General features: G+C 34.2%; 1 protein-coding gene across 6 annotated transcripts in view; it reads left to right on the top strand.

Annotated features, from left to right (window-relative positions):
• The window catches only part of LOC112987106 (kinesin-like protein KIF2A), a 59169-nt gene that overhangs the window by 33260 nt on the left and 12956 nt on the right, over nucleotides 1–12953 (top strand). For all 6 annotated transcript variants that reach the window (XM_064500475.1, XM_064500477.1, XM_064500476.1 and 3 more), the window contains exons 9-15: nucleotides 678–840; nucleotides 4092–4182; nucleotides 4331–4394; nucleotides 4815–4906; nucleotides 5118–5260; nucleotides 6061–6265; nucleotides 9628–9738. In XM_064500475.1, coding sequence (XP_064356545.1) covers nucleotides 678–840; nucleotides 4092–4182; nucleotides 4331–4394; nucleotides 4815–4906; nucleotides 5118–5260; nucleotides 6061–6265; nucleotides 9628–9738 — 869 coding nt within the window. The remainder of the gene's footprint in view (nucleotides 1–677; nucleotides 841–4091; nucleotides 4183–4330; nucleotides 4395–4814; nucleotides 4907–5117; nucleotides 5261–6060; nucleotides 6266–9627; nucleotides 9739–12953) is intronic.

Raw genomic sequence — 12953 nt, 5'->3', positions numbered from 1 at the left:
AGGAAGCATCATTAGTTTTTTCATCTTTTTCTGCTTACAGGACAATTTTTAGAAAGCACTTTGCTCTGAAGTAATTCTATATTAAAGACTTAAAATTTTGATTGCAGTAGTAATCTACAAAGGAAAATCTCTATGTAGAATACAGGCAAAATTTGTCTTTTTGAAAGCTTTGAAACATTAGTCTTTAATTTCAAGGATTTAAGTAAGATAAAAAGAAAAAAATATCAAATAAAAATTTCTCAGGAGGATGTTAATTTCTTTGTGTTTGTAAGTCCGACAGTCCACATAGCATTAGACTGTAGGATCCAGTGTCTCCAGAAGAGCAGTTATTTGTAAAAGCTCAAAGCATATGGTAGTAATCAATAGAACAGTACATGAGCCACAGGGAAAAAAATCAAATCCATTATAGAATCCATTGTATGTTGTTTTAAAATACGTACCAAGCTATAATGATAGTACCATAATTAGTGATCTTATTTTTTTAATCAACTTTGGAGTACTTCTCATAAAATCTCTTATTTAGCAGATTGCTATCTAGGTACCAGAAGCTCAGGTCCATTGCAATGTTGTTACTTGGAGGAGCTGTGTTATCTTAGATTATAAGAATGTAGACAATGAAAAAATGTAAACAAAATATGTTGCTAGTTAAATATATATATATTTCACTTATTTTATAGAAACTTTAATGAAAGACCTTGATGTAATAACAATTCCTAGTAAAGATGTTGTGATGGTACATGAACCAAAACAAAAGGTGGATTTAACAAGGTACCTAGAAAACCAAACTTTTCGTTTTGATTATGCCTTTGATGACACGGCTCCTAATGAAATGGTTTACAGGTATGTGTATATGCTTTTTTTGTGAACCTTTTTTCTCATTCATCTTCCCTGTCAATAACTGTGGGCTTACCTTGGTCATGGACTTCACTCCTATTCTCTGTGTCACCGGATATATGTATCACTACCTCTATACTTTTGTCTGTATTTTTTTGGTTTAACTCTGTTTATACTGAATTTTTCATCTGCATCTTCATCTCCACTTGTATTGACCATATAGTTCTCAATCCAAGCCCTACCTTTCCAGACTGTAGCGTATATTGTTTGCCTTCTCAACTGCTGAATTTTTGAACAGCTTCATTGACTCTCCATTTTACTCAGGGTTATTGAGTTATTAATTTGTATCCATGCAGCACCTGAGGCACTAATTATTATTTCTGGTCTTCTAGAAACTCAGAATGAAAGGACAGTTCCAGCGTCAAAGAGCTTGCAGTTTGAATATAAGATAAAGAGAATCGATGGAAAGAAATTAGAAAAGGGTAGGGAAAAAGTAGAGAGAGAGGTTATATTTACTATGCAGTATATTGCTGAAATACTTTGCTGGTTTGGCTATTGGAAGCAATCTAGCTGATACAGCACAGAGATATAGGGGAAAGAACTGATCTGGCTCAAAAAGCTGTATGTTTCTGATTTAAAAAAACAACAACAAAGACACCCCCAATGTATTTAGATCTCCATTTTTTCTCCTTTATTCTTCTGTTTCACTCCCCCAGTTGGCACAGACTAATGCACACAGTGCTTTCAAAATAGTCCACCAAGTATTGAGTTAACTTGTTTAGAACGAGCTCTTTATCTGTGTGCTACAAGTCAGTGAGTAGATACCAGTAACAGGCAAATATAGACAGAATTATAATCTTGGTACACGGTCTAAATGCTCTGAAACTTTTTGTGAGGAATATTGATTGAGAAGATAACTTTCCTTATGTTTGAGAAGTGCTTCTCATAACCTTAAAGAGGAATGGAAGAGAAAAATTTTTTTTTTTTATCCAACAGCTAGAAAGTGAAAGTCAATGTTGTGTCCTGATGGATGTTGGACGCTAATGTTCTGTCTGCATAAGAGAAAATGCATAATAAAAGAATTATAAAAAGTACTTGAAAATGAAAATTTCTATCTTATGCTTGATATAAGTAAGAAGGGAAAGATAGCAAAAAGAAAGTCTGTTTAGTCTGTTAGTCTAAGAGTCTTTCATAAGTGTAAACCTCAGCAAAACTATCCCCTTGGAGATTGTTATCTTTAATGTTTGTTTACTACTAGCATCTTTTCTTTCCCAATACAGAACGTCTGTGGGAGATGCATCTAGCTGGCAACGTGTGCCTTTTGGAATAGCAACCAATCCTTTTAATCTCCATCCTTCCTACTGTTCCTCATTTGTAGTTGCAAATGTATTGATTAACTGTGAAAGGACATTTTTGGCATACACGTTTATTATATTTTTGTATTGAGTTTCTTCTGGACAATTTTTATACATTGCATAATAAGTTAGTGATAATACAGGAAAATGCTGAAAGATGCTTGTATTCATACTGAAAGAGTAAATATCAAGTCTGTGTAGTAGTACAGGCTTCTTTCTTCTCCCATATATGACACAATGATGATTATTAATTGCAGGATAATCCATTTCAAGTCCTCCTGTACTAGAAGGATTAAGAGCAAGATAGGTATCATAGTACACTCTCACCAGAATTTCAGGGTCACAGTGAAAAAAACTGTGTGATAAGTTATTTCCGTTATCTTCAGCCAGCTAAAATGCTGTTCTTCAGTTTGGCAAGGAGAAATGTTCTGCCCTTTTTCTTATTACTTTTTTTTGTCTTAAGCCATGTTGCAAGTATGTCTGAATCCATGAGCCGCAACAGTGAGTTGCAAGTTTTCTTTAGTATTGAAGAATGCACACTAGTTTGAACTGATATGTCTTTCGGATTTATAAGTGAACCGCAGTTTATATTTCTGAAAGATCAATATTGTAAATAAAGATTATTAGTAGAAGGAAAGTTGGAATGTTTTGATTTGGTACCATTTGGAGTTCTGTAATGCCCTATCAAACCTTTTATAGGTATATTTGTATTTTGTCTTATTTTAAAATAGATATAATTAAGTCCCTGTATTATAAACCATCAAAATAATCTCTTTAATTGGGTTCAAAGGGATTTAATAGTGTGTGCTTCATTGCTTGAAATTTATTTTTTAAATATCAAAAGAACCAATATCTATTTATGGGGAAATAGCCTCTTGAGGACAAAGGAAATAAATACTTAGAGGGGGAAAAAAAGGGAAAAACTATGGCTGATCAGGAATCATGTGGTACTTTTTTAATTAAAAATTGATGATTCAGTTAAACTTACATTTTGCATAAGCCTTGGTGGCTTAGTGGGCCAGTGTTTCCCATATAATATCTGTAAGTGATCTTGTGTTTATTCTAAAGTGGAATGAAACGAGGCTGTAACACCTCAGTTCTTTTCTAAACAATCATTCTTGTTTCTGTCACTAAACATATATTGCATGTAAACATCTGGAAGAAGTTTAAAAAGACGGATTGTTGACGCTTTCTCTATTAGAGTTACCCTTTGCTTTTGGAGATTTTAATGAAGTAATGGTGATAAGCAGCTGGAGTAGGAGCAATAGGTGTGCATCTTTTTTAAGTATAAATTAATTCTCTAAAATAGAAAAATGATACTCTGAGATTTTCTAACACATCAAATAATCCTTCAGCAGTCTCTATATTTTTCCTTTCTTAAGAGCTGGGGTATATGTTTTCTTGAGCGTTTTTTCAGTGTATGTATGTTCTCAAAGTATTAAGAAGTGCCATGCTGTTTTGGCCAGCTGTCACCTCAAGTAAATCTTGGAAGCTGAGTTGAAAAGTAGAATTTCTGTATTGGCAAAACCTAAGTATTTACCTGTCCTACTGTCCTACTTCCATATCTTCTAATGCTATGTTTAGGGAGCTGCAAACTCCATGTAGTTAGCAGTGCTATCTATGTTGCATCATTAAAACAAGCATTTTTTTTCTTTGGGTTTAATAGATAATAAAATTGTTTTAAAATAAATGGGAGAGATCTTGGAGCTTTTCTTTAATCATCTAGGATATTTTAATGGCTTGAAACTGGTAGCCTCTAGTTCAGGATTAATTTGGAGATATCCTTGGCTTCTCAAAGTACAGAACCAGTTTTGTCACTTATGGCCTTAAAATGTACAGGGGCCTTGCGGTAGTGGCATCTTAAAGCTTCTTACATACTGTTCGGGTTTTTTTGCCTTTAAGGTTTACAGCACGACCATTAGTGGAGACAATATTTGAAAGGGGAATGGCCACATGTTTTGCATATGGGCAAACAGGCAGCGGAAAAACCCATGTAAGTATTCTACACATCAACAATACATTTCTTTTTATGTATAGTACACACTTAACTAGATGACTTCTAATAAGTAACAAATATGTAAGTTGCAATTCTGTGATCTTTACAGTGTATTTTTGGTGGTTTTTCTTTTTTTTTAATTTAGACTATGGGTGGTGACTTTTCAGGAAAGAACCAGGATTGTTCTAAAGGAATATATGCACTTGCAGGTGAGTGACTTTATTGGTCTTTTGGCTTTTTGCAAATTAGTTGCAGATCAATAGTTGAAGTCAATAAAGTTTCTACTTCCTGGTGTACAAATACAAGGTCTTCATATTTGGCATTACAGGCGCCTTGGTAGCATCAAACGTAATTCTTAGATGTGAAGTCTTTGTTTTGATATGTGTATATTACTTAGAAAATAAAAGAAATGTAACTGATAAATAAGGGAGTTAACAATTTCTGGGTCTTCTGCATCTTGCCGTGTGTTCAGTTTTAACTGCAGTGTTTTAGACTTGGTTGACTGACCCTACCAGCTTTACCTGCAAAATATGAGGGATGCTGTAAAACAGGATATTACGCATTAATGAGCCTTTACTAAGTGAAAATACATAACTAGATTTCTTTGTATTTTGGAAATGTATTCACAGCTCGAGATGTGTTTTTAATGCTAAAGAAGCCAAATTATAAGAAGTTAGAACTTCAAGTATATGCAACATTTTTTGAGATCTACAGTGGTAAGGTAAGTACTTGACTTTTTTCTGAGGAAGGAGAAATTTCTGTGTTGCAAAGGAGGATTGTAAGCATGTCATATAAAAGCTTTTTCTTTTTGTGTTTTCCAATCATGTCTTTGGATGGAGTGCTTTGCATGTTTTGATACGGGATTTGAAATAAAAGGAGTTAAAGCTCCTTTGCTTAAACTGTTCTGTTTCTTTTCCCCCCTCATCCCTAAGGTTTTTGACTTGTTGAACAGGAAGACAAAATTAAGAGTGTTAGAAGATGGTAAACAGCAAGTTCAAGTGGTGGGATTACAGGAACGGGAAGTCAAATGTGTTGAAGATGTGCTGAAGCTTATTGAAATAGGCAACAGCTGCAGGTATCTCCCATGGCTTCCACCAGTTTTTCATTGTAAATTAGAGAGTCAGAGCATCTCTTTCAAGTTTCTTATGTCTCTCTATAGCAATGGTTTTCTAATATGCAAGGTTTTTTGATCATGTTGGCTGCAAGTAAGGAATCTGCCTGCCTTTTGAATAAAGGTAGTTCAGAGTTGCTCTACCTCCTAGAGAGAAATAAGAACTGATTTTTCTACAGGGTATAAAATGCATGCATTTATGTAACCAGCTTACTGACCTAACTTCACATCATTAATAATCTGGAATTCTGCCCGATTCTTAGTTCTTTAGAACTAAGGCATGTCTTGATGTATAGTGACAGAGGTTAAGTGTAATATTTTTACTTTTTGTTAAAATCCGGCTTCATTGTTTTTAAAATCAGTCTTTCACATAGACGGCTGTCTTTTCAGATAAAAATGCAATTGGCAGTTTACATGTGAACTGTCTGATAGCCTGAAATATTTGAAGATCTGATTATTCTTGCTTTTAAGAGAAAGGTAAAACACTATTAATCTTCCATTTCTGTTCAAAGAGATGGAAAAATAGGTATAATTGTATTATGTGCATCATATTATTAGGGTTGCATCTGTAGTGTCCAGAAGTATGTTAGACACACTGTCAACACATATAAGAAGATAGAGGACTTTTCCTTGGAAAAAGTAACATTCTAAGTATATTTAATATTATATTATAATATTCATGTTTAGTATATTTAACATATATGGTCCTTCATGTGTTCCAACTAGTATTCATATGTCCTTCCCTTCTTTCCTTTTATTTAAAGGACATCTGGTCAGACATCTGCAAATGCACACTCATCTCGAAGCCATGCAGTGTTTCAGATTATCCTCAGAAGGAAAGGGAAATTGCATGGTAAATTTTCTCTGATTGATTTGGCTGGAAATGAAAGAGGAGCAGATACTTCCAGCGCAGATAGGCAGACACGACTGGAAGGTGCTGAAATTAACAAGAGCCTTTTAGCACTCAAGGTAACTGAAATGTTTTGATTGTGTCTGAGTAGGTGGAAGCCTTCTTCATATAATAGCAATGACTATTAAAACAAGTGTTTTCACAGGCTTTGCTTGTCTACATTGACTACTGATGTGACAGGTAAAATAATGTATTGATTTTCCTCTAAATGCCTGAAAGTACACTTGGTAATTACCTAGTAGAAACATTGCAGAAACATTGTGCTGTCAACTTTCATGTAGCTTAAAACCACACACACACTCACATGCACACGCACAGTAATTGGTATGAAGATTTTTCTGATATACACCTATAATGGGAGGAGAGATAACTTACTTTGTTACTCAAGGTCTGAAATACTAACTGGAAATATTCTTACTGATCTCAGTATATTAGGTTTTTTAGACCAGATTAAAACCTTTATAGCATGTTTATTTACCACTGTCTTATCAATGTTTTCTAAGTAATTCACTAAAGAAGAAAACAACACAACAATATATCCGAAAAGAACTAAACCTTGAAAGTTGGAATCCATTTTTGACTACTGTGTATAGTAAACCATCTTAACTGATACAATTGCTTCACAGATTTTCATGTGTTAATCCAGAACACAAGATGTTAACAAATATTATTTAAATTTTCAAATACTCCTTTGTCCTGTGTTTTATAATGTTCTAAAGAGATCCAGTCTAAATAAGGCAAGTAATTTTTTGGTCTCAGTTGGAGAAACAGTAATTTTGAATGTCCCAAAATTTATCTCTGTTGCTGAGCTTTGCTTAGGTTAACTTCTCTCTGCACCAGCATTGTGATTTTATATAAAGAATCTAAACCCCAAATCATTGTGTCTGCTCTTTTATACCCAATATAAACTTGGGAGAAGACGTGTATCTACCTGTAACTAGATCTCACAAAACACCACAAAATTGTAACGTGTCATTACAAAATTTTAAGGCTTGTTGAAAAATTGGTAGCAGCAATTCCGGAACTGCAGTTTGCTTTGATTTAGCATCAAAATAAATAATGCAGGGAATATTTTGTTGACTCTATCACTTATTTTCAAATGTGATTGAATAAAACTGTTTTGGTTTTGCTTTTTTCGTTTACTTGCAGCTTTTGTACTTGCTAGTGCCTTTGATACAATACCCATACAACATATTTAGTTAATTTTCATATAACTTATTCTTTTAATAATAGTGAAAAGTTCTGCTGCTGCCATACTGGTGGTTGTGATCTCAATTATATAAATTATGTGGGAAGGGGAAATAAAAATAAGTCAAGGTCTTCCAGAGGTCTAAACAGCAGTACAATAACACATATCTCTTTCTTAATGAAATGTTAATTCTCCGTTTCTCATTTATCCCCAAACACATTATACAGCTTCTCCATTTGTAGTCAAGACCCTTGAAGTTGTTAATTATCAAGTTCAAAATAAGCTAGTATGTTCTGAAGAGTGGTCTTTGGTGCTAACACAAGATTTGATATTGGCACGCTGATACCAGTCCCTGTGTTAAATGTTTTAACCTGTTCATATTTTTGGAATAAGAAGTTAATTCTGTAATGTCTCCACATGGAAGGAGTGTTGTCATTTTATTACCTGGTTTTCTGAGCTGTGATGAAAAGCAAAAGTAGTTAAAAACTCCATTAATTTAGAAGCTGGCAGTGCCCTCCTATAATCCTCTTACTCTTAAGCAAACAATACAATTTTAATTTTTCAAAAGTGAGCAAACTAAAAATCATTACAGTAAATTAAAATATTTCAATTAAATTTGTTGGTTGCAGTATCAATAATTAAATGTATACATTTGTTACTGTTTTTAGTTTGTGATGTCACTTGTTGAAAATCTGTTGCCCCTTTCCTGTCTAATCTGCTTTTCTCCTTGAGTAAGTATAGTAGTAACACACAAATGATTTCAAAAATTTCAAGGAATGCACTGCCTTGCTCACCTATAAGTATTGAGCCCTTTTCAGCATTTGCATGTGAAATTCACATTCAACAAGTTTCAGTCTTTCTGTTTACCTGAGCCATGTCCATTCTATAAAATTCAGCTAGTGAGTTTTTAAATAATCGTGTTAGTTTAAGCCTACTTGCCCTTGTGTTTGTTCTGGTCTGTATCATTGCAGTTTCACTCTGAGCCCTTTTTAGTTCTGTTTTACGCTGTTTCACAGTTGCAGTGCTTTCTTGGATTATCAGTCTGCAGTTTCTAGCCTGGCTTTTGAGAGAAGCTGTTTCTAGGAAATTTCAAAAGGCCACAAGGATACACTTGCAATTGGAGGAATAGCTGAACTGTTCTGGAAGTATATATATAACACTAAAGCGTTCTGTCCACTGGTCCTATTAAAATCAAAGCTAATGTGAACAGCTCTTGATGTACAGTTGTAAAAAGTTTGAAGAAGCTCTGTATGGACTTGTGTTAAAACTGTACCAAGGAAACCATAAATCGGAAGAGATGTGTGGACAAAAAGTATTAAGGCAAAGCCAGAAACAGGAATTAATGACCAAAATGTGATGATGACAACAACAAAACAGAAATTTAAATTTAAACTTTTTTGCATAAGAAGTAATTTATTAGCTGACATTACATCTCTTAGTGGGTAGAAGTGATGTTTAGATTAATATTATCTTGGTTTGCACTGTCGTTCTTAGCTGCTCTATAGTAATTGTATAATATTTACTTCTGTACAGTATTTCTCACTGGAACTTTCCAACCAATTACAAATATTAGTTTAGCCTCATACCCTTCTTGTGACTGAAAGAGGAGGCGTTATTCGCAATTTTTAATATTACCAATATCTTAAAACAGGGAATGACTTCTGTTTTCAAGTGTCTTCTGACTTTGAGTATATGAATATGGAGCTATACTAACTATGTCTGTGAGCTGTGGAAGCTTTCAGGAAGTTTAGGCACCAGTTTTTCTTCTGAGCTGTAAAGAAGAAAGTCAATGGGAGAGCCAGCAATCAAAGCTACTGCTTTTAATTGATAGTATTAATACATCTCACTGACCACACTTCTTCTGTTGGTGGAGGCTGTACATCATTCAGGCTTTTGCAGCTGATAATCAGAAATTATTGTTAGTCTGGAAATTTAACATCAACACTGAATTTTTTGTTGTTGTTGTTAGATAAAATAAATGTAAACATTTTGGCTGAGATTCAGAAAGTTTTTGGTCTACTAAGTCATGTATGGGTTCCTAGTTTTCTACTGAACTTAATGAGAGGCAAAAGCCTAACACTTCCTGAATCCAAGCTTTAGTGGTAAATTTAAATGATATCTTAAGGATAACAAGATATCCAGTGCTTGTATTTTCTGAATTTGAGTTGCATTTGTATTATCTCTTTTTTCTTTGTGATGAGGTGAATAATACAAACCTGTTTGTGCTTTCAGGAGTGCATTAGAGCCTTAGGCCGAAATAAACCTCATACACCATTCAGAGCAAGTAAACTTACTCAGGTGCTAAGAGATTCATTCATAGGAGAGAACTCCCGTACCTGTATGGTAAGTTTGTTTAGTTAAATGTATGTTATAGCATATATAAAGAGAAGAAAGGCTAGGAATTTAAGCTCTTATGCTTAGAATTGGCTGCTTGCTATTGGCAACATAGTAGGTTTCAGTTTATCTGTTAATTGACACTGTATTTGGAGCGAGTCTTTCAGCAGAAACATTCCAGATAACTTGCTCCTCTTTTATTGTTTTTATTGGCCTTTCTTATTGCTTGTTCTAGTGGCTGCTTGAGGGTTTTTTTGAAAGATGTCTTAATTATATTAGAGTCTTAGCTGCTGCATCAGAATTTTGGGAAAGGCTGTGTAAACTGGAAGTATACTGGTGAGAGTGCGATCTTTAAATGACAAAGACAAATTTAGAGTTGATATCAAAGGCATCAGAATATGCTAAAGGCTATTGAGGCAGGGAGTAGTTGGAACAGATGGGATGAATAGTTGTATATATGTGTGTTTGCGTCAGCATGAAAAGCAGAATTCTCTCAGATGGTGGAAAGGACAGATAAAAGCACTGACTTTCAAGTGGTTTTATTTGTACATTCTTAATGTTGCTTCTTATGGAAGTGCAGACTCTCTGTAGTGAACAGCAACTGTTGGACTTGTTTGCATTTGTTACCTTTTACAAACTCCTTGGAATTAGTCTAGGAGCCACAGAAGTCTGCAGACCACAGCTTGAAAACCACTGAGTTAGAGCAGCCTAATCTTCTATTTAGCTATTAAGTATGGTCCTAATTTGAAAATGGTGGTAAAATAGCATTTTTGATTCACCTTTTATTCTCCATCAGTACTGTGGATGGTGGTCCTTCAGTTTTCTCCTGAAAATGTAGGATTGTTTTCTTCCCATTGAGATAAAACTTTACAAATGCTGTTGTGGATCAGAAAGCTAAACTGTATTTCTGGCTGATGTATCCACACTACTGAAAAAGATGTGGAAAGGTAGCCTGTCTGGAATTACTCTCTGTATGTACAAGTATCAACACTTGTGAATGATTTACAAGTTCTCGGCATCACCTGTTCTAACAAAATGTCTCCGTTTTTGTGAAGCTTTTTAATTTAATTATTAGTTGTCATAACACTTGTCCTGTTTAAATGCGTTGAGTGCCATCAAGAATAGTCCGTGATCAGTTCTCCTGGTGTTTAGTTCCAAACAAAGCTTTTATTCCTTTATTGCATATTTGGTATAGAACTGAATCAAAGAAAAAAAAATTTGTCTGGAAGTGAGTGGAAATATGACTGAATTATTTTTAATTTTTGCACTCACACAGCTGCAGTCACTTTACAGTTAAGAATAAGAAAATCCATTCATTTTGAGGCATTACTTTCAGGTTCATTCTTCCTATTATTTTTTCATGGAGTTTCTCACTAGTAGGACCATTTGTGGTATTCTGCTTTTAGTATGTAAATTCAATTTTTATCGAGAATTTTGTTAGTGAAGATTTTTCTCAAGATACTGATTTGGGGAAAAATACTTGGTTGATTATATTTTATGCTGAATTATGGTTGAAAGACAGGAAGAAGGAAAGGATGGGAAAAAAAGGAAGGAAGGAAAGAAAAGAAACCCACTATACATGTTTATGATTACTTAAATTGAGTTCTCACATTTGCAGCACTTGTTCCTGAAATAACTAGATGCAGAAAGAAGCTCATTGTCTAGAGATTTGACAGGTTTCTGAGCAGTGTATGTTGAACTGGGGGAAGGGTAGGAGAGACCTTAGACTAGAATTATCTCCAGTCCTTTCTGGCTCCCTGGAAAGAGGGGAGGAGTTCTGCCCTCCAGTGGTCATGTGCTCAGAATAGTGGATCCTAATCATTATTAGGAGCTTCATCCATTTTCTCAGTCTTCCTTTTGTCCGTTTTATCAAGACAATTTATTCAGCCTTCCATGGTGGTATTTACAGTTGTCTCTTTGTCATGCTGTGCCTGGCTTTTAGGCATGTTCATGTTTAGATTTTATATAATATGCTGGCAAAACCTTACTAAAGAAGTGTACGATGGAAGAAAATGGCAAATCTTAATGGCTGATAATTGCTAAAGCTGAATAGTATTTTCTTGAAATTAAAAGAGTATTTATCCTGCAGGTGCACTAGCTGCTTGTTTGCAGCAGAGCCATTTAATTAACTGTGGTGTTTGGAACTTCTAAAAATGCAAACTAGTTTAATAATGAGTAGTTTCTTTACAGATTTCTACAGTTCACTATAGAGATCACTGCTATATTTTCTAGAATAGTATCTACTTTGTAAGAGGGGAATTACTGCATGGAAGAACTTTTAGGGTACAATACTGTTAGGCTGTTACAAGGTAGCATGTAGATAATGGTAATATTTCCTCCAAATATTTTAGCCTGTTACAGGCAACATAAATTAAAGAGATTGCAGTACAGAAATATTAATTGATTAGAGAATATTGTTTATTGAATGTGTAAGATAATTCATCAAAATTTGACCCCTTTTAAGATGCTGTAGTCCTTTATCAGTGGGAAAACATTTATTGTAAAGGGATACCTTAACAGGAGGAAGCTCTGGTACGGTATTCTAATGTGCTGTTAGAAAGACATTTTGCAAACATGTTTTTCAATACAGAAAGCATATAAAATGATGTAGTAAAAACTTGTTGAGCTTTTAACTTTCTAACAGATTCTTAAAGTGTGTTGGTATAAAATATCTTTTGGGCATTTTTCACTTGCTTTCCGACATAACAATCTTTTAAGTAGGATGTTTCAGTCAAAAAAATTCTTTTGTAATTTCTACACTTAATTCTTATCTGACTTTGCTTTTTATAGTTGACTGACTTTCTGTTACAATTTTAAAAGTAACGTCTTTGGGGATGGAGCATTTGCCTCTGTATGTAAGGTTAAAATAACGTTAAGGTAGAAACTTAGTTTTTGAAAATATCTTCCACATGGACAGCTAGGAATAGGATAGGAATAGGATCTGTTTCATTCTGAAGAACTCCAGTCAGCATAAATACATTGTTTTGGATTTTCTTAGTTGCAGTTTCACTAAAGCTCTTCTTAAATAGTTTCAAAGGCTATTTCGGTTGTTTTTAAAGTGTTACATAATAGGTTATCTCTCTGTGAAATTTGGAAATTTGCTGTAGTCTAAATTGCATCCTTTTTTCAGTAATGTATCATCAGCTGAAATCTGCAAGGTAGCTACACAGAATAGTTTTATTTCTGAAGCAGTACCATACCATTGCCCTGCTGCAGTTGCTGAA

The sequence above is a fragment of the Dromaius novaehollandiae genome, chromosome W (assembly GCF_036370855.1).
Source record: "Dromaius novaehollandiae isolate bDroNov1 chromosome W, bDroNov1.hap1, whole genome shotgun sequence".
NCBI classification, from domain to species: domain Eukaryota; kingdom Metazoa; phylum Chordata; class Aves; order Casuariiformes; family Dromaiidae; genus Dromaius; species Dromaius novaehollandiae.
This window is presented reverse-complemented; position numbering and strand designations above follow the sequence as displayed.